This window comes from Heteronotia binoei, chromosome 5, assembly GCF_032191835.1.
Source record: "Heteronotia binoei isolate CCM8104 ecotype False Entrance Well chromosome 5, APGP_CSIRO_Hbin_v1, whole genome shotgun sequence".
NCBI classification, from domain to species: Eukaryota; Metazoa; Chordata; class Lepidosauria; order Squamata; family Gekkonidae; genus Heteronotia; species Heteronotia binoei.
Genome location: NC_083227.1, coordinates 54,732,029 through 54,760,011, shown reverse-complemented (window position 1 = coordinate 54,760,011; position 27,983 = coordinate 54,732,029). Strand labels below are relative to the sequence as shown.

Genomic DNA, 27,983 nt, shown 5'->3' with positions numbered 1-27,983 from the left:
TCATAAGTGTAGAAGACTGCCTCTAAAGTTGTTTCTAAGTAGGAAAAGTCCCAAATACATTTCTCTTTTTAAAAATCTGCAGTCTCAGAAGTACCATTCATTACTTGTCATTTTTAATTATGAGATTTTTTTTGGGGGGGGGGAGTTTTTAAAATTCCATGGGCAATTTAGCTAGCAAAAACTTATGGACTAGTGACTTACTTTGCACTTACTTGCGATACCCATTTAATCTAACCTGCTGTTCTGTTACTTTCCACCCAGTATGTATACTGCAATAAGAATTTTCTGCTTATCCTACACACAAGACATGCCAGCACTTCATCCTTTGGGTTGCACACAGCATGGCCGCCATACACTGTAGTTTCCTGATGCCTGATAAACATACCACTTTGTTCTTCAACCCTAAGGTTGTTCATGTTTTTTGTTGTTTTGCAACTTCAGTGTTCAGAACAGAGGATCTAGCAAGCATAAACAAAGAAAATACATACGACCAGCATCCCCAAATTCAACATGCCCTTTCTATGGCCATAAAATGAAAAGAAGAGGAGGAGATAGGATTTATACCCCACCCTTCACTACCTGGAGACTCAGAGAAGCTTACAATCTCCTTTCCTTTTCCCTCCCCACAACAGACACCCTGTGAGGTAGGTGGGGTTGAGAGAGCTCTCAAAGAACTGTTCTTGAGCAGAACAGCTCTGAAAGAATTATGACTGACCAAAAGTCACTCTAGCAGTTGCATGTAAAGGAGCGGGGAATCAAACCTGGTTCTCCCAGATAAGAGTTTGTGCACCTAACCACTACACCAAACTGGCTCTCTAAGTATCTAAGAGGACACCACTTCGACTATTTTGGGGGTTGAATGCTACCTACAAATATCCCAACCATAGATTCTGCACCCCTCCTCCCCCCACAGAAATATAAACCCATCTTACCCTGTAAAACATAGATACAGTCTTTATACTCCACAGCATTATGAAATTCCATTGCTACAGGCATTGCAGAGACAGCTGTCCAGGAGTTCTCTCGGCTGTCGTAGCACTCCACAGATTTCAGTGAATTACGCCCATCTCCTTCATAAACGCGACCGCCTATTGCGTAGAGTTTACCACAGCAGTGAACCAGTTTGCAGCCTATCCTGGCACGTAGCAGTGGGGATTTAGGGATCCATCTATTGCCTGAATGATCATACATCCAAAAGTCACTTTCTGCTCTGTGGTCTATGGAGACCTCACTGCTGCTTGGTCTGTAACCCCCAGCAATGTAGATGTCATTGTCAGGCGAAACAAGTATCCCTACCTCCCGCAAATCATTGGGTGGTTTGCATAGTTTGAACACTCTCCCTGTGACAGAATCTAAACAAGGCACTGTTTGCTTCTTTCCTGAGTGTTTATGAGCAGCATCAAAGCAGATGATCATTTCTGAAGCAGTCATTCCAAGCCGTTGGGTATAGCCATTGGCACTAGTTTGTCCTTTTTGTACACAGTTTTGGGCTATAGCCTGTGCAAACATGGGAGGGATTTTCTCTACAAATTCTGCATCCAAGAGGGGCATGCGGATGCATTTGGCAAAAATTTCTGGCAAATGGGCTTCTCTTTTGCTAGGCTCATGCTCAAACCATCTTATAATGCTTTCATAGACGTGCTCTTCTTTGTCAACGTTTAAATCATTGCTGTCTAGAATGCTTACAAGTTGGTCTTTCCTCAGCTGGAGAAATTCTTGTTCTTTGGTGACACTCAAGAACTTTTTACGAATGTAATCTTGGGATCTGACTTTCAGTTCCTGATGCCCATAATGATCAGCAAAGATAAACACTCCAATAGAGTTCTGGGGGTCCAAATGGCTGATCATGTATTTAGCACACTGGTCCTGGATAGAAGGAATCTGGAAGATACTAGCTGCAGTGAACAAAGCTTGGACATTGGCCTCTGTCAGAATTACCCTGGAGGTATAGGCATAATTCAGTACTAAATGCATGGACTCTTCTTCAACGCCAACAATCCGTACTTCTTTCTGGGTACTCTCAGTAAGGCCACTCGTGAACATTGATCTAGAAAATTTTTAAAAAAAAGTAAGACCCTTTTTAGTTACTAAGTCTGTATCTGCTTAGAGGTACACAAGGTGTTTAGAAGATTACTGCCTCTGAAACAACTGATCAACAAGGTTCTGACTTTAAGGCATCCTGAACTGAGTATCTAATACACCATCTAATTCTGCATACTGTTCTCAGCACAGAAACTATAACACACAGCAACCAAGGTGCCTTTTGCAACCAATAAGAATTATGTACTGCCTAGCAGTCTGTGTTAGTTCGGTAGGAGGACTGAACTACTTAAAAGTTAATGTTCCATTGCCGCAACACTGGCACAGGCAAATGCCATAGAATGCCACAAATCAAGTTTGTTTACAGCTGTAAGAAATTAGAGGAATTCAATTTACTTATGCATGTGGTCAATGAAATATCATAATGACTTGGAAATGTCTAGAAATATACTCAGGCTTGGATCCAGCAGTAACTTCCACTGATAGAAGAAATAAGCAGGAACTTACATGGTCTTACAGGGTGGGGGAATCTAATTCCCCCCCTCCACTATTTCCTCTTTCCCTTCCCTGAAAGCCTCATAAGCTTCTCCCTTTTCCTGTTCCTTCTCTCCTAACACCCACCTGCCTTAGCTTCCCCCAAAGTAGCCTCTATCTAGGAAAACTATGGGCCACTTGTGCGGTGCCAGCTGCTGTGCCAGGCCCATTTGCATTGTAGAGAACCCTCAAGGACTTGTGGAGGAAGCATATTACTTTCCCTTGTATCAGCCCTCCCTACACTGATTCCTCTTTCCTTCCTTCTGGAAACCCCCGTATCCTTTCCTCTTTCCCTGCCCCATGCTCTTCTTCTCAGCTGTTCACCAACCTATCTTTTATCTGTCTCCCATCTTTGTCTATATTATGCATTTACTTCATTTATGTCCTATCTTTCTCCACAGTGCGTACCAAAGCAGCTTACGTAATTCTTCTCTCCTCCTTTTTAACCTCACAGCCACCATGTGAGGTAGGTTAGGCTGAGAGACAGTGCCTGGCTCAACATCACAGAGTTAGCTTTCATAGGATACTGCACACTCTACTCTGGGGTTCTGTTATACCACACTAGATTTCATAGTGTGGCTGCTGCTGAAAAGTAGCAAGCAGCCAGGCATGGCTGAGTCATGTAAATCAAGTGGTTGCTACCAACCCAATGGTTGCTGCCACGTCTGACCCCAATAAGTCCTCCCTTAAAGGTCAAAACAACCATGGAAATGACCCCCCCCCTTTTACTGAGAGAAACCAAGTCTAGAATGCTGTAGTTGACTAGTAATGGCCCCTGAAGGCTTCTGGTTCTTAAACCTACAGACACTGCTTTTATCATTTGGGTTTTTTAAACTTTCTCATATATATACAAAAATCTGGAATACATATATATTCCAGATTTTTCTGCAACTCTGGGGTGCTTTTCAGATTTGCAGAACGCTCTGTCTTGTCTGTTCACGGTTCCTATCATCAGATTTACATATCTCAGATTTGACCAACAGCTATTAGAATACATGATTTAGTTCCGTGGAACGGGACTTACCGATATTCCCTGTTCTACTATAGCCTGAAACACTCCCCCAAATGCTGCTTCTGGGGAACAGGAAACCCTATTAAAGAACATGAAGGCTGAATCTGGAGTCTGCAGTGCATGGAATGGAATGGAACTGGTGAAAATGGCCTTTCTGTTCATGGAAATGTATCACCAAATCCTTCTAAGAGTTTAAACAATCAGGGAGTTTGATCATTAAAAAGTAACCACTACAGTTAACTCTTAAACCAGTAATTATCAGCTTATTCTTATACAGTATAACAGCTAGAACATATGAAATAAACCTAAACATGAGTCTTGCTAGAGGTACTTAAAGACTAGTAAGTTTTTACTTAATGATATCTGAAGAGGTGAGCAGTGACTCACAAAACGAGATCACACCTCGACGCCCTCTGCGCCCTCATGTTAAGCTGGCTCCGTGGTATACCCCGGAGCTGCGACAGCTGAAACAAGGGCTCAGACGGTTAGGGAGGCAAAGGCAGCGTACTCGAGATGAAGCGACGAGAACATCTTATAGAGAGTTTATGAGGTCTTATGAGATGGCAGTCAAAGCCACTAAGAAGGATTACTTTGCGGCTAAGATTGCATCTGCAAATTCGCGCCTGGCACAATTGTTTAGGATAACTGGGAACCTTACAACACTGCCTCAAGGCAGACCAAATGCTAGAGAATTAGAGATTGGCTGTGAGGCGTTTGCAAAATATTTTGCAGATAAAATCATGTTGCTCCGCCACGACTTCCCCGCCACATTGGATACAGTACAAGAACTCGAGGCTCCGTGCCTGTCTTCTGGTTCAGTTCTGGATCACTTCGACACACTTAGCTTGGGGGAAGTTGAAGGAATCCTCTCTACTGTACGCTCAACAACTTGCAATTTGGACCCATGTCCCTCTTGGCTAATTAAATCTTGCCAGAGGGAACATAGATGTCCTATACGGGACATCATAAATAGATCCCTCTCAGAAGGGTGTTTTCCAACACCTCTTAAAGAGGCTGTGGTCCGCCCTCTCTTGAAAAAGATTACATCAGATCTGGCTGAATTGGCACATTATCGGCCGGTCTCAAATTTACCATTTTTGGGTAAAATCATTGAGAGGGCAGTAGCATTACAGTTGCAGAGTTTTCTGTTTAGATTTTCAACTAACATATTTTCAACTATGTGAGATAATAATGTACTCAACAAGCTCAAGAACAAGATATACCTGAAGTAAGGACTAATTGCAGCAAGAACGTTTCGATGACAGGAAAAAGTTTTTCCATGATCCACTTCCACCACAATATCTGTCAGCTGACCTTCATCATACATTGCTTTGAGCTGCTGGAGAATGCTACAGGCATGGAAGGGATCCATTCCACCAGTGGCTGTGCTTGAAGCAGGAGTTCCGTTCAATGTTTGTGAAAACTTGCCCTGTTCTGGTGAAACATTGACACAAAAGATTTTATTGGAGAGCAAAAGATAACTGATAGCCTTCTTTTTAAAAACTTATTAAAAATAAATCTGATACAAACAAAAATCTAAAATACAGAATACACATTACAATGAGCCAGAATACACATTACAAGGAGTCAAGACAATTATAACCACCAATTATACACACTCAAAATTAACTTCTCATTCTGGACAAAGAAAACCATTTCCCAAATTTATCAGACACTTGGCCATGTAATAAACAGGTTAGTTTACATAAGCGAATGCACTCCGGTAATTTTTGTACCCAACCATCCTTTTTGGGAATGATATTCTTTCAATTTTGAGCAAATGTTAACCTTGCAGAACAAATTCATCAACATCTTTAGAAAGGAAATCTACAAAATTCAACAACAAAAAAATTAGAGAATAATGGTAACTCTTTTTTTACACCCTTAGAGATAGCTGTTGCAATCAGATTCCAAAATTTTACCATTCCAGAATTTCTATCAAATATAAAATTGGCATTGGTTGCTCCATATACCCAACAATCCCCATTAGCCTCTTGGTAATTTTTGCCAATTTATAGAGTGACAGGTGCCAATGATAAAATTTTATTACATTTTCTTTGGTAGAGAGGTTTATTGAAAAATTTAACTATTTCTGAACACTGATGCCCTAATCTCTGGATTTATTAGGGCTTTCAGATCTTTTGTCCGGAGTTTTACATTTTCCCCTGCCACTTACTATCAGTACCCAATAATTATATATCTTAGCGCAGTGTTTCCCATTTGCAGGGTCGCGACCAATGTTCCCTCTAAGCTGTGGAGTCCTGTGTGCAAAAATTCTACTTCGTGAGCTACTGGCATTAAAGTTGTAAGCTGCTGCATAAATTAGTTTGCTGTCGGCTCATTTTTCCTGAGCTAAGACAGAAATCTGTGAGCCAGAGGGTAAAAAACTGTGAGCTAGCTCACACTAACTCAGCTTAGAGGGAACACTGGTCGCGACCCAGTACCAGGTCACGGAAGCTTCAATACCAGGTCACCAGGGGCGGCCCAGCCCCCTTCCCTCTCTATTTATCTTCGGCACTGCATGCTGTACTGCGCTCCAGCCCCTGCCCCCATGCCGCTGCCTGTAGGACTCAGAGAGCGCTACAGACACTGCACGCTGGCCAGAAGTCTTCCCTTGTCCCTCTCTGATGTTCAGAAGCATCAGAGAGGGCGGGGAAAGCTCCTGGCCGGCACGCAGTGTCTGTATCACTTCCTGATCCTCCTCCACCTGGAGGAGGATCAGGGAGCGATACTGAGACTGTGCGCTGGCCAGAAGCCCTCCCCCATCCCTCTCTGATCTTGGGAAACATCAGAGGACGGGGAAAGCTCCTGGCTGGCGTGCAGTCTCTGTATCGCTCCCTGAGCAACCTCTGCCCGGACCATGGGGAAGGAACCGGGCCACGGAGGGGAAAAGTTTTGGAAACACCCTGTCTTAGGGAATATATATTTTTTCCACCTGTTATTGCTAATTTTTCTAAACCTGTCAGTTGGGTTCTTATTTCATCTTTGCAAAGGAGTGTTTTAACCTGTAGATACTGGAACTAAGATATCTGCCTGCTGCTTAAGTTGATATCTCTGCAAATGTTACAACCGTTTGCTAATTAACTATTAAGGATCTATAACCAGATACCACTAGATTTTCCCAAACTTTAAAAACCCTTTCCTTTATAGCTTCACTATAATCTTTATATCTTATAACAGAAGCCAACAGTGATGTTCTAGGAGCTAATTTTGGTCTGACCTTTGTCCAGGCATTTTCTAAGGCACTGATAACAAAAACTGCACTTTAGCATAATAATGATTTTTATCTCTTTTATTCAACCAAATCCAAATTCTCAAGGATATTTGCACAAAAGTTTGTTCCACTAGAATCAATCTTGTATTTTTATCAGTCTTCATCCATTTAGTTATCCAATCTACTCTATCTGAATAATAATACTTTTGAATACTGGGGATTCCCATACCCCGTCTTACCATCTTATCGTGGTCTCATTAACAATAACAATTTAAAATGTTTTATTTAACTAAAACAATAACATTATACAGTATTTGTACTGCTTGCCCCTTCTTCGTCACACTTGGCTCTTAACACCTCCTCCTTATCCAGACCTATTCCACCCAAACCATCTTATATTCACTGAACTTCTTGAAACTTAGCACTTAAGAGATAAGGATTTGGTTTTGTGTGCACCGATGTGCAGAAGACCAATACGATTGACGTTTCTTAAGTCTGTATGTTTACTTTATAAAAAATTTTATATGAAGAAAAGGCATGTTATCTCTGTAGACACAAATTAATAATTTTATTACAAAACTAAACATCTTTGATACCTTCTAGATAGAAAAACTACCCAAAATAATCTTACAGAAACATTTGAAAAAGTATGATATTGGGAATGGATTAATGGAATTAGTTTACCAAAAAATTTAAACATCAATGAATGTTGAGGCCTCATGATACAAAACTAAAAACTAATCCTCATTTCATGATGAATAACCTTTGGACTAATGTATCTTAAACAGAAAACTAGATCAATTTTTCCTCAAAAAGCATTTAATTTTTAAAAATCCAATTTTAATTTTAAAATCTTATTTAAATGTATTTGATTTTTATCCACCCTGATTTGTTTAACTTTACTTAACAGACTACATACACAATAACCATTTTCTTTAACATTAAACAAAAGACCCAGAGTTTTAGCAATACAAATCCTATAGTGAGAGATGTTTTCAAATTTTTATACTGTATCTATCATCACACTCGAATTCTTAATACTAGTATGGTACATTACATTTAGCTTGTGACAATACTCATGTATTTCCTTTATATAAGATGTTTGATTGATCATAGCTGCAAAGCGTTCTAGGTAGAGTGAATAATAATATTTGTTGATTATTTTCTAAAGAATTGTAGATATCTTATCATCACAATTCAATAATTAGCCTATGAGAAGCAGTTAAAGTTTGATCCTTCCTCAGTTTATGGGAAATTATGTTTTCCTTCTCTTCAGATTTGCAATAAATTCCTGAGTTTTATAATTTCTTTAATCACATTCAATAAAGGTAAACCTACAATTTTATTAAATAATTTATAATACTTGCCTGTCTAACCATCTAAATCTGGGGCTTTGTTCTTTTACACGGCTTTTATTACTTCATGAATTTCCTGGATTGTAATGATTGCATCTAACCATCCCACCTAGCCAGTGTAATCCAATGCAATGGTCACCTCTAGGCTGAATTACTGTTAACTTGCTCTATGTGGACCTACCCTTGGGGCTAACCCAGAAACTCCAATCGGTACAGAATGCAGTGGTGCAGGTCCTAACAGGTACACCATGCACAGCACATATCCATCTTGTATCAAATGTCAGAGGCATCTCCCCTCAGCCTCTCCTATGGAGCAGGGGTTCTAGGGGAGTTTTCAGCTGAGATACAAGGAATGTCTATGTACTTCTCACATACCCTCACGTCAGCATGCCCTTTGCAGTAACTCTCCCTTTGCACTGATTGTCAGGTGGAGCTCCTTTTAGGCTTTCCCAGTGAAAGGGAAATCAGATGGATAGACCTTATTCCCAAAATTTTCTGACCCCCATCACAAACTGATACACTAGATGTTATGGTTGGTTGCCATTCTGCCACATTATCCGGTCAGTTCGCAGAGAGGTCTGATGTTACTACTTCCAATAATGATTTTCTATTTTCTGTGTGCTCTAATCCATTATTGCCACTGTTATTCAAAAGACCTAGTGCAACTCAAAACCACACAACCTTGATACCCACCCATTTCTCCTCCCAGAGTACATACTACTTTTGAAGTAAATCTTTGAATGATGGCAATGACCTGATTGGAAATCTGGTACACTTAACGTCTTTCGGCAAATTAATCTTTCCTGAGGCAATAAAACAATTGCAAATGCACTATTACAGCTGGAAGAATCCACAGCGAACAAATAAGGTCTTTCCCTTGAAAGAACTATATTCATTCCCAACTCCAGAGCAAACATAACCACCTGCAGCTTGTCTTGTGCCCACATTATCTTCAATGGGGACACATCTTTCTTGGCAGCTGTTTAAAATATTGTAGGCAAGCACCACATTAGCAGAGGTGATGGAACATAGTCCTCGCTTCAAGTTTCATGCTGATTTCTAGCACAAGGCACTGTGGCAAGATGCTGCATGGCACATTTTTTTCTTGGGACACACATAAACATTTTCTTTGCCTTGCAGGTTTGTATTTAGTAGCTGTTTTGTTATTTCCCCAACTGCTTTAGCACACTTTTTGTGCGTATGATTTCCACAATTGGACATCATCATAGAGCTTCCTCTATTCTAACTGCCCCCACTTGACAACAACCAATGCAATAAAAGGGGTTCATGGATCCCTCAAGTAGGGAAGTTTTTTTTTTCTTGGTGCATCCAAACGCTGTACTTTTTGAAGGTCAACCAAGCTGTGCTCTGGGCCAGTTTTTATATACAATGTGACTGAATTAAATTCTCATGGAACACAGTCCTCTCTAATCAGACAACACCCCTCCCCCCCAAGTTTCAAGCACATACAACAATGGGGCTCTGTTTTAGCAGTCCCCACAAAAGTGTCTCATTTTCTACACACATGCACTTCTGTCTATTCACGTCCTTTAACAAGGCAGCAAACAGCATGTGTAAGCGCATTTCTGGCTCATGCGGAGGCAATCAATCATCATATATAATGGGCTGCAGGTGGGTCTATTCCAATCCCATCGACCACCACCATCATGTTTGAGTTTTCTTCCAAGAAAGGTTCTAGGTAGCGGGGCAGGTTCCTTTATGAGGTGTGTGCCAAGGTTTTTGGATCTGGTATATCTCAGATTGACTTTGCAGAGTCCCTTTAAGAGCTTCATGATTCTATACACCGGGCATGCAAGCATACTTTAGGAAGTTTGGCTTACACAGGAATTAAGAATGCATAGCCTGATGCTGAATGGCTATATTCTTTGAACTAGATTTCTGGAGGCAAAGTGTTGAACCATTATTCAGCCCTACTTCAGCAGCAAGCGTAAATATTCTGTACAATATTGTTTGTAATTTGGATTTCTTGAATGTTCAGTAAGCTTCTACAATACTGTTTGTGAATAGGATCATGCTTAAAAGGTTCTCAAAGAGAGTTCGAAACAGCTATTACTGACTGCCTGTTGGGTTTCGGATCCCTTTTTTGACTGAATTACTTCTCTAAGAAAGTTACTTGGAAGTCACCACTTACATTCTTAAATGTTTCCCTGCAGTGGATCTCTAATTTAGGGACTGTGTAGACTCTGCTCAGGACTTATTTTTGAAACTGACATTTTCAACGGGGACAAACTATTCAGTTCATTATGATTTTATATTGCTTATCAGTCTTTATATATGTACACCTATTGCAGCATTGTTCTATATGTAAATATATTTTGTTTCCACAGTATTGTTTTGCTGTTAAACTTGTAGTCAGTAGCAGCAACAGCAGCAAGCTGCAGCACACCTAGTTCTCCTCTGTCAGAGGGTGGGATGGGCGAATCCAAGGAAGACAGTGGCTCAGTGGGACATTTCTCCTTGTCTGCACCATATGCAGGCTGGAAGAGTTCTATGACATCCAGGATGTCTCCATCCAGTTCCCTTACTAAAAGAAAACCGTGAGAAGGATTTCCCATGGGAGTTGCTGGAGCCACATAAGTGAAAAAACCTTTTCCATGGTGCTTTTCTATGGGGTGTGGCGGGGTGCAGTGAAGTGCTTGCATGCAATCTTTTCTGGAGCCTATGTCTCAAGAGGTCAGGTAGGGCTAGGAGGGGGCTATTGCCCGGGTGCATCACTTCCAGATGTGACAGTGAGGGAATATTAGCATTAGCAAGCAGCAAAGGAGTATGCCCTGCTTGATGTGTACATGTTTATTTCTGGTTGCTAGCTAGAGAGTCTTTCAACAACTGAAAAAATCTGGTGCACAAATCATTTGTCTACAAGAAACCCACATTCGGAAAGACAATGTTAAGTACCTGGAAAATAAGAAATTGGGAGTTCTATATGCTTCATGTGATTTACAGAAGAAGAAGAAAGGGGTAGCAATTTTTATTTCTCATCATATAAAATCGAGTTGTTTGTATTCGGATGAGCAAGGAAGAATTCTTATCGTTGAAGTAGAACTAAATGGTCAGAAAATAATTTTGGGGAATATATATGCCCCCAATGAAAATCAAGAAAAATTTTATCAAGACCTGTATCTTAAGCTAAGAGAAATCAATTCGGATAGATACTGCATTATAGGAGATTATAATGCGATATTCGATGTGAACCTGGATAAAAAATATGTAGACCCACAAAGGAAAAAGGTGAAGACTCGAAATTTATTACCCAACTCCTTCTTAAAAATGGCTGAGGAACTGAACTTAGTAGATGCTTGGAGAACGAGAAATCCGAGCACAGCAGACTTTACCTTCTACTCACAACCACATAAGTCTTGGTCAAGAATTGATATGGTCTGGATGTCTCTAGATATGATGCTAACAGTCAACCAAGTGGAGATTCTTCCTCAATCGTATTCGGATCATAGCCCAGTTTCGGTGGCATTCCAGGAACAAAAAAGGGACTTTAGATGGTCTCTAAATTTACAAATTCTGAAGGAAACTAAGTTTTTGGAAGAAGCAAAAAAAGAAATACAAGAATTTTTTAAATGTAACTTGGAAAAGGATACAAAGATCCCAATAATATGGGATGCATTTAAGGCCTTTTTTCGGGGCCTCGCCATCCGATATTCATCAAGGAGGAAGAGGGAACAAAGAAAGACCTACAATGAGCTCTTAACAAAGTTGAACTACTTTGAGAAACAACAGAAAATGGTGAACCCAAACGGGATTAAGTCCAAAATTATAGCTATTCAACATCAGATAAATATCCTTTTGGCAGAAGAAATCGAGAGAAAACTAAAATGGACAAGACAAAACTACTTTGAAAACGCGAACAAAGTGAGTAGATGGTTGGCGTATAGATTGAGGAAAGAGAAGGAGAAAAGGATCATAAAGATGCTAAGGAATGAGGCGAAAGAGGAGATTTTTCAAAATTCTCAAATGAAAACTATCATTCAGAATTTTTATCGGAATTTGTACAAGAAACAGAAGCTTGACCAACAAAAACAAGAAGCCTATATAAACGAAGTGGAAATGCAACAACTAACAAAGGAACAACAAGCAAGTTTAGAAAATCCAATTTCAATGCAGGAAGTAGTTGACGCTATAAAATCTCAAAAAAGTAACAAGACGCCGGGTACAGACGGATTACCGATTGAATTTTTTAGAGCCTTTGAAGACGTATTACTGCTTCCCTTCAAGAAAGTAATGGAAAATGTTTATAATACGGGTGATATCCCAGAGTCATGGAAAGAAGCCTTAATATCTCTTATACATAAAGAAGATTCCGATCCAGCAGAAATTAAAAATTACAGACCAATCTCTCTGTTGAACAGTGACTATAAGATCTATGCAACTATATTAGCAAATAGATTGAAGAAAGTTATTAGAACTTTAGTTCACGAAGATCAAACGGGTTTTGTTCCGGGACGTTTAATGAACCAGAATGTGAGATTGCTGTTGAATGCAATTGAGTATTATAGAGAGCACCCAGATAAAGAATTTGCTGCGATTTTGATAGACGCTGAAAAGGCTTTCGACAATGTTAACTGGAATTTTATCAAAGAGACTCTGGCTGGAGTTGGGTGTGGAGAAAGATACTGTTCAATGGTTGAAGCAGTGTACACGAAACAGACAGCGAAAGTAAATTTCAATGGAGTAATGACGGACTTGATAGAGATAGAACAAGGTACTAGACAAGGATGTCCACTATCTCCCCTACTATTTATATTGACTTTAGAGCCGCTGATTAAGAAGATTAGAGAAGACTCTCAAATTAAAGGGATTAGAATAAACGATACAGAACTAAAAACGTTAGCGTTCGCAGATGACTTGGTATTTACACTGGAACAACCCATATCATCGATTGAGCTTTTAAAACAGAGATTAAGAGAGTTTGGAGAAGTATCTGGATTTAAATTGAATGTTGTTAAAACCAAGATCTTAACGAAGAATATGGAAAAGGATCAAATTGAAAGGTTGGAACAGCTTTCTGGATTTAAGAATGAAAAGAAGGTTAAATACTTGGGAATCTTTTTGACGAATAACCTAAAGAATTTATATAGAGACAACTATGAAAAAATTATGAAAGAGATCCGGAGGGACCTAATTAAATGGAAGGATCTCCAAATTTCGCTTCTTGGCCGGGTTGCAACGATTAAAATGAACATTCTTCCAAGGGTGCTATTTTTATTTCAAACGATCCCAATTATACTACCTAAACCCTTTTTTCAGCAACTCAACGAGATGACCAAAATGTTTATTTGGCGGGGTAAGAAGGCCAGAATTAAAATGAAAGTTATGCAAGATACTAAACTAAGAGGAGGACTAGCCCTCCCAGACTGGAAATTGTACTATAAAGCCTGCAATATTGCGTGGCTGAGAACATGGTGTAAATTGGAGGATAAAAGATTATTATCTCTAGAGGGTGATGGGCTAGGAGAAGGCTGGCACAACTACATGTGGTACAAAACTCCTACCAAAACCGGACGTTTCCTTAGACATGATATAAGAAGATCTCTGTATATGGTCTGGACTGAAATTAAAGTGCAGTATAAACACACTCCAAAATGGATCTCCCCGATAGAGGCTGCGTCACATCCTAAATTATATAATTGGGAAAATCAACAGGACTATGCTTACTTGCTAAATGACCAGAATGAACTGATAGAGGAAGAAGTTTTAAAGTTATCTTGGTGGTTACAATGCCAAGTGAGATCAAGATTCAGAAAAGATAAAGAAATTGGCTTTTTGAACTCTTATTCTGACTTAGATCTGATCTTGGAATCTAAACAAAAATTAATTACCAAAGTATACGACTGGCTGCTCCAAGTCAAGATGCAAGATGAGGTGGTTAAAGAAGCATGGATTAGATGGCTGAAGGATTTTGGCTATAATATAGATTTGGAAGAATGGGAGAAGCTATGGAAGCAAAATATAAAGTTAATAAAGCCAGCAGATCTTAAAGAAAATATGTATAAAATGATATACAGGTGGTATCTTACCCCAGATAGGTTGGCAAAGATATATCCTTCTTACTCTAATAAATGCTGGAAATGTTCTGAAGTTAAAGGCTCTTTGTTCCATATATGGTGGCAATGTAAAAAGGCCAGAAAATACTGGACGCAAGTCAACATCTGGATCCAAAAAATTTTGCAAATACAGGTGAAACATGTTCCAGAACTGTACCTTATAAACATTTGTAGACAAAACCTACCTACGACCAAGCTGAAATTATTGCTGTACATAGTTACAATTGCCAGAATTTTATACGCTAAATATTGGAAGGAAGACAGAATTCCTAATAGAGAAGAATTTATTACTAAACTTCTAGAAATAGCGGAATCAGATCTCTTGACTACTCGATTGCGAAGTGGTAATGTGCAGAAATGCCGGGAGGAATGGGATCCTATATACGAATGGGTTAAAAACAGAGGTTTTGATATAAAATAATTATATCAAGTTAATGTAGTGAGGGAGCAATGAATGTTTTACTCATAAGTGAAATCCTCTCCTTCTCCTGTGGGGGGGTACTTGTAGTAATGTAGTACTTGTAGTAATGTAGCAATGTAGAGGTTGTGTATGATTAGTGCTTGTATAGTTTGTAACATTGTGTACTGTTTGGTGTTTTACGTTTTAGCACTTTTGTGCTTTTGTGTATTGTTCTGTCTGCATTTCTTTTTTCTTTAATAAAATTTAAAAATTTAAAAAAAAAAAAAAAATTTCTGGTTGCTAGCTAACCCTTCAATATGTTTTTTTCCCATTCTGACTACTCAACAACACACTCAAAAATTCCTAAAGTGGCTTTTCTTACCACTTCCATAATCTCACATGATGACTGTAAGGCAGAAACAATGTTAAATTTCCTATGTATTTGCATTATTCTATAAGCCTTATGAAACCAGTTTTGCTATCTCATCTGGTAAATGAAGCAGGTGATGTAACTTTAATAAAAGGAAAGGCAACTTTTTACTCCAGTCTATGCATTATGCAGCGGAGGGTGGGACATTACTTGATCTACATCGAGTAACCTATCACACTGCTCTGACAGGTTCTATGGTGCCATGCTCCAATTTCAGGTTCCAGACACACTTGCCTAGACGTGATGAAAATTCTTGCTGCTGAAATCATTTGTTGACCTCATAAAGGAATACAAATAAACTTCATTTTGTCCCTGTGCCTCACAAATATTCAATCCCTCCCATTTCTTAGGGGAAGAAAAATCACATGTGCCCACAGCCTTCTAAAACTGTTCCATTCTGCGTCTTCCTGTCAGTGGAGGAAAGTAAGAGGAAGGCAATGGTCCAGGACATCATTAAGGAGAGACTGCAGAGGAGCCTGACCACTGACTCTCTTACTTTCCCTCTTCTACTCAGTCTTCTTGAGCGAAAGCCCATTGCTACTATTGGTGTTTTAGAGTTTCCCATTGAAAACTTAAATGTGCAGTGCTGCATGAGGCACAGTGCCTTTAACGAGACAAACTTTCCTCCTTCACCAATGTTTCCATTCACCAATTTTGGTCCTAGATATAATGGATGTAAAGTTGGCTTGGTGGCACATGATACATCTAAGTGCTGCTGCACTGACTACTGCTCTCTCTGTTCTTCCCAATCTACACATCATGTGTGTGAATCCATGTAGCCAAATTTGATGCTGTAAACCTTCACTCCCCTTAATATGAATGACAGAAGGCTTGTACAAGGGTTACTGCCTTACTGGATCAACTGATGCTGCATGTAGTACAATGTACCACCATGTTGTAGATTACTTTCACAATTGAAAGCCCCACTTGTGGAACTCCTGATGGCACTTGGGTGTTGTTTTTTTATGGCCACTGTGTGACGCAGAGTGGTGGACATGATGGGCCATTAGCCTGATCCAACATGGCTTCTCTTATGTTCTTATGTACTACAATATGTTCTGATGTAAATGAATTTCTCTTTTTGCAGAACCACTGTGGGTCAAAGAGGCCAGTATAAGCTGCACTGCCCCCTCAAGGGTCTCCTGGTCTTGGGAGGGGGGGTGTTCCATGTTTCACAACATGTTATGAGCCTACCTCACCATCTTCCACAGGCAATGGGTGATTAGCAGGAGGGTGGAAAGTATACCAGGGTGCTTGTAAAACCAACAATCCTTTCCCAACAATGCTGACCAAAATGTGAGCAGACATTTCTCACATATTCCCTATCTTTTTCACCACAAGTGCATCCATGCAGAACCATCCACAGCAGTCAACAACACTGAGGAGCACACATCTGCCCACTCATAAGAGACATCTATGGCCTACACATACAACTATTACATAATTGAAGAGACCAAGGAGTGCCAAACCATGCATTCCTCCATTCAATGGTAGAAAGTGCTATCAAGTTGAAGTCAAGTAATTCTTGCATGAATGTGGTTTTAAAACAGCCACTGAGTTTGACCAGGTATATGTTGTTCAGTCTTGAATAACAGGAATTTGAGTTCTCCATTTTCTCAAACATTCCAGGAATCTGAAAGGCACATAGCACAGTTGTTCACATGCCACTCGACTAAGCATCTTCGTAGCCAAGGCTTAGGCAGCTAACAAGGATAAGCTAATCTTGGGGAAGACCAATTTTCCACATCCCAGGGGAGGAGGTGTGAATGGTGACAGGTGTCACACATTTGTGAAAATATCCACTCACTCCATACAGTCATGGCAGCGGGGGGGGGGGGGAGAAGAGGCACTTCTGTGCCAGGGGTGGCTCTTTCACATGTATTGTATGGCTCTTCAAGCCCCCCACTGCCCCCCTTGGAGAAGGCATTTTTCTCTATAAATCACTTCCCCAAGCCAAGCCAGCAGGTGGCTGGCCTGGAGAATGCATTTAAAGTTGTCTTCTTCCCACCTTTCTTTCCCCCATCTCTTTGCCTTCCTTTCTTCCTTGCAGCTCTCAAACATCTCACGTTTATTCAACATGGTTCTTACATTAAGAAAGTTTGGCCACCCCTGTTCTGTGCCAATAGCGAAAAACTATCTTTTTCCAGGCTCAGTAAATCAAAGGAGCAGTGTTAGGCAGCTCCCATGGCTCTGCTAGGTAGTCCCTAACCATTTCCTGTACTTAATCCTCCCACCTGTACCTTCAGTTTTCATTAGACTCATGTGCCTGCTCCAGAACACGCAGGAAGAACACATATGGTGGTGAGCAGGGGGGTGATCCTCACCTGGTTAAGAGGGATGATGCCTCCCCCCCTCCTCAACAAGAACATATCCCATCTAGCCTACATGTTCTTTGAGACCTCATCTCTACAGAAGGTGAGAGCACTGACCATGTGGGTGATGATGCCCTCCAAAATATCTTTGGGTTGTCACCAGTGCACAATAAACAAGAGATAAGTATGTATGCTACACATCAATAGTGTACAACTCTCCCCAAAGTTCAGAAAAATTATGCTTTCACATGCCCACTTGCCACCATGTAAAGAGAGTACACAGTGTTCCAGCACATCATGGTACGAGTGAGGATCATGTACCAGTAGTATGTATCATGGAGGACCCAAAGGAGGCCAAGGCCCTCTACTATCCTGAAGGATCTACTGGCAAGAGCAATCATGTTACCAATAAAACCCTCTTAGATGCCTGCCTCTGCTTACTCCTACACAGTATACTGTCAATAGCAACAAACATCTCAGTCAGAGATGTCTGGTGCCAGCTTTTAACTAATAAACTCTTGGAAGGAAGCACGTTGTAAGTGGTGGCTGAGAAACAACTCACCCCTAATGCCACTGCAGCAGCACCTCCCTCCCCACGAAGAAGCAATTACTGCTGCTGCTACTTCAAATGGCTTCTCAGTCCAGCAGTAGAGAGATGAGCAAGATCTGCACAGTTGGCATTGGGCATAACATGGATCCTCTGTTTTCTGGACATAATTCCAGACCATGCAGGTGGTATGGCAATATAACTGAGCGGTGGCTGCAGATACCTATGGAGCCACCTCTTTAGATGTGCTTTGGTCAGACACTCTGTATCTGGAAGAGGCAAGAGGAAATGCCTAAGGGTGGGGGAGGGTTGAGGTTCTGTCAAGTCTTCAAGCACAGAACCACATCTTCCACACACCAATGGCTTCCCTCTCTCCCCACCTCAGGACGGTTCAATCTTGAAAGAATTCAAGAAGAGGCACCAAATCCCTCCTCCAGTTCTCTTCTGGGCTGACCTTGAGACTCTTTAGTTTTGTTTCACTAACACTGGAATCCCATGGCAAGTTACTCCAGTCTCAGTTTAAAGTTGTCAGTGGGCTTAGAGTGCAATAACTATTAATACGGTTGCAAAGTAAGAATCCCAGATTGCTAATATTGATCTGGGAACCTTCTTTGGAGGTTTTTAAACAGAGGCTAGATGGCCATCTGATAGCAGTGCTGATTTTGTGAATTTAGGCAGCTTATGGCAAGAAAGAGTTACATCAGTGTTAGTTCTCATGGCCCTTTCTTACACACCCAGGGAAATGCTGTTCACCACTTCGGGGTCAGGCAGCAACTTTTCTCCAGGCTGGTTTGGCCAGGGATCCTGGAGAGGTTTTGTTTTTTTAACATCTTCTGGGCATGATGGGCAGATCATGGGCACCCAGGGATCAGTAGGGGTGTGTTGTGGGGGGGGGGGGGGCGGAGAGAGATTTGTTATTTTCCTGCATTGTGCAGGGGGTTGGCCTAGATGACTCTGGAGGTTCCTTCCAACAATATGATTCTATGAAACAATTGTAATAACGTGAAGAAGCAATTTTCATGGATATTTTCAGCTTGGGAATTCTGTGACTGTCATCCTCTTAGGTCTGATACCCAATAATTAAAGATTGTTTCTCTACAGAAGTTCTGTGTTTTGCTCACTTTCTTCTGCTTGTACCCAATATGTTTTGCTTTCTCAGCCACTTTCCAATAAATAGCCCAGAATGTTTAGAAAGGTACTTTTAGAGTTAGGCCATCTGCATGCCATGCAAACTTTAGCTGCTATTAGGAGACTCAAAGATAATTCAAACTGAGTCTTCCCTCAGACTTCCACTTCCAAAAAAATACTGACAGAATTGATGAAGATGCAATGCATAACCATAACAGACTTAGAACATTTTTTCTTAAAAACTCCTATTGTCATACAATCCTACAAAATGGGAATAAAATCTGGTAAAATTTCCTACAGTCCAACACAAATATTTTTTAGATTTTCTAAAAACTGTTTTATAATTGTTCTGTCTCTAATACACACAGGAAGTGTGCATGAAAGTTCATACCTTGAATAAAGCTTTGTTGGTCTTAAAGGTGCCACTGGACTCAGACTTTGTTCTGCCTTACACGGAGTCAGATAATCAGTCCATTGAAGTTAGTATCATCTATTTCAATTGGCAGCAGATCCCCAAGGTCTCAGTCAGGTCTTTTGCATTAGATGCTACCTGATCCTTTTAACCAGAGATGCCAAAGATTGATCCTAGGACTTTTACATATAAAATGGATGCTTTACAGCCTTCCTTCCTTGACACTCTAGCCAGCCTCCTTGAAAACAGTTTGAAGCCATGCTGGTCATGATGTAGTAGCTCAGTGAATGACATGTATCCAACAAAATTTCAGCACAGTTCATCCCAATAAACAGTGTTCCATTAATGAAAGGGTCACAGAAGAAGTGGTACCGCTCAACATGGCATGATTTGTGCAACAGTCATGAGTGTAGTATGCCCTGTTTTGAAAATGTATTCTTCCCAACATTATTAAACTATTAAAATTATTGTGCAAATATACATTTAGATTACCAGTTTGTTACAACTGCTATGCATTGCGCAGTGAGGTTTTCTTGTTCAACAGCTTACTGGAACTGGCTGGCAGAGTTTTTCCAGGACTCCCACTCATCTGCTGAGGGAGGAGCTTAGAGGAGAAAGACCACCCTGTGGTTCTGCTTCAAGTCTCCACCACAAGCCAGATAATCAGGCTTGGAGGAGGAAGTGCATCCTTCAATTAGCCAGCATGGATGACAAGTATAATGCCCGCTGAAAATTACAATGCCCTTTCAAATCTAAATTCAGGTGTGTAGCCGTGTTGGTCTGAAGCAGTAGAATGTTGAATCCACTGGTAACTTTAAAACCAACAAAATTTGACTCCGGGTATAAGCTTTTGTATAAAATTTTACTCCGGGTATAAGCTTTTCTAATGGAGTCTGCATGCACATGAAAGCCAGAATTAAACTTTGCTGGTCTTAAAGATACTACTGGACTCAAATTTCATTCTTTCAGACCCAAGCCACCCCTCACTGCTAGCCAGGGGAGACTTTGGGCTGAAAGTGCAGCCTGTAAACTTTCAACTCCAAGAAGAATTATTCTGTATGAATTTTACACACAGCAAACACACAAGAAGTACACCACTTCCATTTTGCCACTGCAGCATGGTGAATGCTATACTTAGACCTGGGAATTCATGGTTCAAATACCCAATCAGCCTCAATAGGCTTAGCTAGTCTATATCTCTCATCATAACCTGGGGGTGGTGGAGAGAATAAATGTCATTCTGACCTCCTTTGAAAGACGGTGGCATGAAATCAATAAACCTCTTCTTAGCCTTGACCTAAAATGAAATTTATCCAAGTTGTATCTGCCAATACATAACTATGAGGGATTCCTTAATAAGGCATTTCTGTTTTCCTGAGATTGCATCAAAAATCTATCAGTACTTTCATCTACTGTTGATGAATGACAGTGTCCAGTGATTAATGCATTTTAAAAAGGGAATTAAAACCTCTTATTTTTCCTTAAATGAAATTGTAGAAAACTTAAAAGCATATCACACATCATTCCCCCCAAAAGTAATGCAGTAAACCATGGGTCTCAAACTTCCACACTGCTAATTTAAAGGGACTGAGGCATGCAAGGCAGTGGGAAGAGAAAGAAGTTGAGACAGTTCACCTGTTTACCTAGAATATTGCACAGATGCTGCAGGCCATATCTGGGGCTCCAAATGGCTTGATATAATACCCAGGCCATTTGCAGCCCTATACTAAATGTCTGGTGGCGTTGCCCATCTCAGGACTCAACAATTAACTATCCCCTTAACTCAGGGGTGGGGAACCTCCATCCCGAGGGCTGTATGCGGCCCTTGAGGTCACTTGGTGTGGCCCTTGGGGATTGCTGGGCCAAACCGAGCCATGTGGCAGTCTCCATGGGGCCTGGCTAGCCAGCGATGATCGTGGGGCCCAGCCGCACTGTGCAGCAGCCTCCCTGGGGCCTGGATGGCTGCCTAGAATTGCTGCAGGGCCTGGAAAAGTTATTGTCACAGTTCAGTTTGCACTTGATTATTCCAGATGTCGCCTAATATGCTAATATTAGGGGATGTGGTCTAATATGCTACTGAGTTCCTGCTGGGCTTTTTCTACAAAAAAGCCCTGGACCTATGCATTTGCCTAGGGCGGCGGACTGTGTGTGTGTGTGCCAGATTAGGCTCTCCCCACATGACTTCAAATAAAAAAACAATTATTTGCATTAACAATTATTTGCTGGCCTGAATCATGTAACGCCCAGACTACTGTAACGCCCTCTACTTGGGGCTACCTCTGTGCCGGACCCGGAAATTGCAGCTAGTGCAGAACGCGGCGGCCAGGCTGTTGTTGGGACTCCCGAAACGGGAGCATATATGGCCGGGACTACGTGAACTGCACTGGCTGCCGATTATATACCGGGTCCAGTACAAAGTGTTGGTCGTTACCTTTAAAGCCTTATATGGCCGAGGACCTGCCTACCTGAGGGACCGTCTTTCCCCATATGAACCCCAGAGAGCACTGAGGTCAACGGGGAAAAACTTAATGACTATCCCTGGGCCGAAGGAAGTTAAATATCAGAGCACCAGAATACGGGCCTTTTCGATCGCGGCCCCTACCCTATGGAACCGACTCCCCGAGGAGGTGCGGGCCCTGCGGAGCCTTGAACAGTTCCGCAGGGCCTGCAAGACCATCCTTTTTAAATCAGCATATTCGGACTGCTAAGAAAAATGGTAATTAAAGATCCGCCAATGCGGTCCAAAGATCTATACCGCAGTATAATTGTATCTACTAGACTGGTTTTTAATTTAATGTTTTAATGTTTTATTGTTCTATAATGTAATTCTAATGTTTTATTTATTATGGTGTGTTTTTATGGATTGCTGTTAGCCGCCCTGAGCCTGCCAAGGTGGGGGAGGGCGGGATATAAATGAAATTAATAAATAAATAAATAAATAAATAAATCATTCTCCCTTGGTGGAGCACTGTTTTTTAAACTGATAATTTTTATGGCCCACGAATGATGTTATAAATATCCATATGGCCCTTGGCAGGTTCCCCACCCCTGCTTTAACTGAATGTGGATTCATTAATTCATGAGGTACTAACAGGACTGAAGTTCCTTCACCTTCTGTTCTGAACACAAAATCAAATTTCTCTGAAGGTGTATTTCAATACACAGAAACTTTCACGTGGGTAGTCATGTTGGTCTGCTGTAGAAAAGCAAGATTAAAGTCCAGTAGAGCTTCAAAGACCAGCAAGACTTCCAAGGTATAAACGTGTGCTACTAAAAACTAATGCATTGGAAATCCTGTTCATCTTTTAACTCAAATCTTGCTCCAATACGTTGAAAGATCCTGAATTCTTGGATATCAGCATCTAATTCCATAAAGTAACGCTTACATAAGTTTCAGCCTCATAAATTAAGCTACATTCAAGATGGGCTTGCCCTACCCTGTATGGCCCAGGCTAGCCCAATCTCAGAAGATAAGCATCGTTAGCTCTGCTTAGTACATGGATGAGAGACCACCCTGTTCTGTATGGAGCAGGCCCATAGCTTGGGAGTGCTCCCAGACCCTGAACTCCTGTTGGATAAACAGGTGGCAGCACTGGTCTGGGGTGCCTTTCACCAGCTTTGGCTGGTGAGCCAGCTGCGGTCATTCTGGGCATAAAATATCTTCTATGCCCTGTGTGACACCTACAAAACACTCCACATGGATCTGTCCTTGAAAACTGTATGGAAGCTACAGTTGGTAAAAAATGCTGTGGCCAGAGTGAAGGCTGGAGTGGTTTGTGGGATCTATATCACCTCAGCCCTGTTCCACCTACACCGGCTTCCAATTTGCTTCCAGGCTCAATTCAACGTGCTGGTATTGACCTTTAAAGCCCTATACAGCATCAGACCAACCTACCCACTCAGTCCAATCATCAAAGTTCTGGTTATGATCTTCAAGGCGTTGAGCAGTCTGGGACCACCTCCTCTGGTACATCTGCCGAAGAACATTACACTCTGCTGAAAACAATCTGATGATGATCCCTGGCCCTAAGGACATCTGGATGTCCTCCAACCTGGTGGAACTCTGCCACATTACACCAGGGCCCTGCGGGACTTAAATGCAATTCCGCAGAGCCTATAAGGCAGAGATGTTTTGCCAGGCTTTTGGTTGAGGACAGCAATTGATCTTACTTGGCAGGCACCCCCCCCCACCTTATCTCTTTTACATCTTTTCTGCTATCTCCTCCATCCCCTGCCCATGAGGCAACATGGTCTGGAACTGCTTGAAATAAATTTACGTGCCAACTGAAGTTTGTTTCATAAATGATAAGTATTTTAAAATTTATACTATACTTTTAACACTGTTATGATGTATTTTACTTATCATTGTTCATCAGCCGTAGTCCTGTGAACTTGGGGACTGGGTGATTCAAAACTGAAAGTATAAACAAATAATCCTCAGAGGCTTTGTTTTGGTTGCCCCCACTATCTGAGACTAGACAGGTGACAACACACGAAAAAGCCTTCTCAATCATGGCACCAAAACTCTGGAACTCTCTCCCTAGGGAGATTCATCTGTCTTCCTCTCTGGGTGTCTTTCACTAGCAGTTGAAGACATTTTTGTTTCACATGCTATACCCCCAATAATATTATCCCTCCCTCTAGTGTTGTGTGTTCATGTGTTTTAATTGACTTTTACAATCTTTAATTGTTTTTATGTTCACCACCTTTTGGACCCTGCAAAGGTGACATAAAAATGTTTTAAATGAATAGAAACCTGACACATATGGACAGAACATGCTGATTTTTTTTAAAAAAAAATTGAATTTATCTACAAAATTGTATTTACCTACTCATTTCTTAGCATCTATAAAAGCAAAGCCTGTCTAAAACACATTTATTACCTTTGATAGGATTTAAAGTCCCTGGTAGAATTATATTTAATCCAATTACCTTTAAAATATGCCTGTGATACAAATTTCCTAGATATCAAGAAAACAAACACAGTCTAAACAGCACATAAGGAGTGTCTAATGAACTGACAATTGAGCAACATTTCAAGTACAAAACCTGTTTTGTTAGAGCAATGAAAACAAGCAGGGATTCCAACAAGAAAATACAAGGCTTTCACCATTTAGAATTCAGGTTCCACTACTGACCAAACAGGAAGTGGCCACAATGCCTTTCAGAGAAAATAAGTGGGGTGGAGAAGAGGAAGTGAGAGATAAATTGCCACACTGGCTACAGTGTATATAGTGCAATTTCTAATTAAGCATAACTTGGATCCTAATGGAATACCTTCCCCGCTTCCTCTATAAGGACCAAAAATTTACAAGACCTTCACCAAGCCACACCAATTAATAATCCTGACCAAGTCTTACACAATTACCCATCTAAACTATCAAAGTCCTTGAATGACAGCACTGGGCATTACAGTAATCAAGGAACAACAAATTTTAGACTGGCCTTGGTACCCAGCCAACATTTGTGCTTACCTTTGTCAAGTCTCCAACAAAGAGAGGGCCTGTCTTTGATGTCATACCACATTTTGGAGAGCCTCTCTGAACACCCCAGATATAAGCATGTCATCACAGACAATCCCCTTCCTCTCTCCAACATTAGGAGACCACCAGACTCACTAATGGAGAAAAGAACACTTGCCAATTGTAATAGCAAGTACATTTGTGGATCCTCAAAGATATCTTCCTTTACACACAGAATAAGACATTCCCCAAGAAGTGAGGCTGGCCTTTTTAAAGGACTGCATAAACAAGTAGTACATTGTGGACAAAATATACTATTAGAGAAAAATATTAGAAAAAATATACTATTAGAGAGAAAAAACCAAAGACACCATGCACACTGAAGGATGTCCACGCAAGAAATTAAAACACAAAATAATAATCTGTCAAGACTGAAGGCTACAAAATTAAGGGCAAAAATAACACAAGAGTCCTGAAGCACTGCGAAGTCTACCAAAAGATATTCCAGTACAAGATTTCACAAAGATGAGTTCACTAAATGCCCTGATTCACCAACACTTATGCATTTTCTGATACAAACTAACATGGCTATATATCCAAAGTTAAGAGTTTGAGTGGAGGAGCCCAGAGTCTTAGACAGAAGACACAGGAAGCAGTCACCTTGCTGAACTTAAGCATGTTTGGGTCTGGACAACACCTGGCTGAGATCACCTGGAACCCATTAGATACAACACCCTGAGTTCCACGATGAAGAAAAAACTCTTAAAAATGCCACAGCAATATCACATTATACAGAAAAAAACAAACAACAGAATATTAATACAATATAGCAGTATACATAAAAGCACCATACTGAACAAGCTACATCACAAGTAGAATAAAATAAATCCCTTCATCTTCAGACACAAAACACTAGACTGCCCCTCTCGCCACCCCCCCCCCCCCCCGTCTCTTCACACAGACTCCAGCCTTCCCCAAGTACCCTCATGGAACTAGCCCAGCCCCACCCCTTGGACTACCGCGGGGCTCCACAGGCAGGCCTCGAAAGCCCCCGACAGACAGGCAGACGGGGACCCAGATCGTCCTACGAGCCACCCCATTCCATCCTCATCCCCATCCCCCGGCCAAGCGACGGCGACGCCCACCTCCCATGGCAGCCATGCTGTGGGGCGGGCGAGGGAGAAGCCAGCCCAAGCGAGACTGTCACCAGCGGGGGCCGCCACAACTTCCCGTTTCGGCCCCGTCTCTGTCGAGCGCCGATCGCAGCGCCGCCAGCGCGGCCTCAGTCGGCTCCGCGAAGAACGCCACGCTCGCGAGCGCGGTTTAGGGAAGCGGCGACGCTCTGCCGATGCTTGCTGGGAAATGTAGTCCGGCTCGCCTTCACGGCACGCTTATACTGCTCCTGAACTGCCTACTGGAAGTCGTAGTTCGGTTAGGGCTGGAGCGACAGGCCTATGTTGAAGTGTTTTTGCGGCCCCTCTTCTCCTCCACCCGCCCAATCCAGGGCCCTTCTTGCTTTTTGGCTCCGTCGAACCCTGCATTACATAGCGGAGGGGTGCTTTATGTACAGATTAAAAAAATGCTAATGGGAGCCAGGTCTACTGCCCACCCCATATTAGGGTGATTTTGTTCTGTTGTTCTTTGGTTTGCTAATTTAATTGTATTGTTTTAATTTTTAAATTGCAGGTTTTTATTATTGTTCAGTTCGTGTTGTGATCCGCCCTGAGCCCATAATGGGAAAGGACACAATATAAGCCTACTAAATAAATAAATAAAATAAAAGGGTTGCCAAGTCCAATTAAAGAAATATCTGGGGACTTTGTGGGTGGAGCCAGGAGCAAGATTTTGACAAGCATAATTGAACTCCAAAGGGAGTTCTGGCCATCAAATTTAAGGGACTGCACACCTTTTAAATGCCTTCCCTCCTTTGGAAATAATGAAGGCTAGGAGCACCTTTTTGGGGGCTCATATAATTGGACCCCCTGGTCCAATCTTTTTGAAACTTGGAGGGTGTTTTGAGGAGAGGCACTGGATGCTATGCTGAAAATTTGGTGCCTTTTCCTCAAAAAAACAGCTACCCCAGAGACCCACAAATCAATTCTCCATTACATCCTATGGGAATTGGTCTCCATAGAGAATAATGGAATGCCCAGCAGACATTTTCCTCCGCCACCACTTTCTGATGACCCTGAAGTAGGGAAAGGGCCCCCAAAGTGGGGGATCCCCTGCCCCACCTGGAGATTGGCAACCCTACCCCATATGCACTGTTATCATTGACTTTAATCAGCCTGCATCCTTGTTGCTTTAGAAGCATTCCCACTCCCTGCACTCTCCTCAGTACACGTCTTCATCCATTTTGGGAGGTCGCTACATTAGGTGGCTACCTTTTCACCTGATCCCTGTAGTTGTGGCTGTTGAAAGCATGTTTGTGGAAACCATCTAATCAAAACTTTCACCAGTGGACTTATAATACTGCAAATTAAGTTAAACCCTTTCCAGACAGACTCCTTGTTACATTCTTGATAACCCCTGACACACAATCTACAACTTTTTCCTGTAATTGTAGCTATCTGTGCTTCCATACCGTTCCACTCCTAGGCCTCTGTCCTTCCCACTTTCCTGCTTTGCTAAGCCTTTCCCAAAACTCTCCTCCTCTCTCTCTGCCACAAAGGTCAACCTGTCCAAACCTAAGTTACACTGCGAAGATGAGATCTTAACCTGTCTCCCAGTACACCATTCCCATTGGCTGGTTCAGAGCACAAGTCTCACTAGTTCCTATGTTGCTGCTGGGGTCATTTTCAGTGATTCACCTGATACTCCAGGCTCCTTGGAGGGAAGGTGGGATAAAAATTACCTAATAAATAAATACATTATTATTTCTGTCATGAAGTCTCCCCTCCCCCTGCTTAGAGCACTGGGTGCAATCCTTAGGAAACAAAGTTCCATCAGGAATGTTTCTATTATTTTTGTGTTTTTTCTCTTTCATTTAAATTGTTTCCTTCCCCCCACCCCCACTCTCCCCAAATTACGTATTTCTTAAGAGGCAGAGAGGACTGATTTATG

The 27,983-nt window shown here is 41.5% G+C and overlaps 1 protein-coding gene across 1 annotated transcript in view; it reads right to left on the bottom strand.

The window, feature by feature from the left end:
* The window catches only part of KBTBD8 (kelch repeat and BTB domain containing 8), a 46,905-nt gene extending 20,675 nt beyond the window's left edge, over positions 1–26,230 (bottom strand). The window contains exons 1-3 of the mRNA XM_060239504.1: positions 26,066–26,230; positions 4,810–5,020; positions 933–2,047 (exon numbers count right to left, since the gene is read on the bottom strand). Coding sequence (XP_060095487.1) covers positions 933–2,047; positions 4,810–5,020; positions 26,066–26,081 — 1,342 coding nt within the window. The 5' untranslated portion in view covers positions 26,082–26,230. The remainder of the gene's footprint in view (positions 1–932; positions 2,048–4,809; positions 5,021–26,065) is intronic.
* Positions 26,231–27,983: the final 1,753 nt, after the last annotated feature.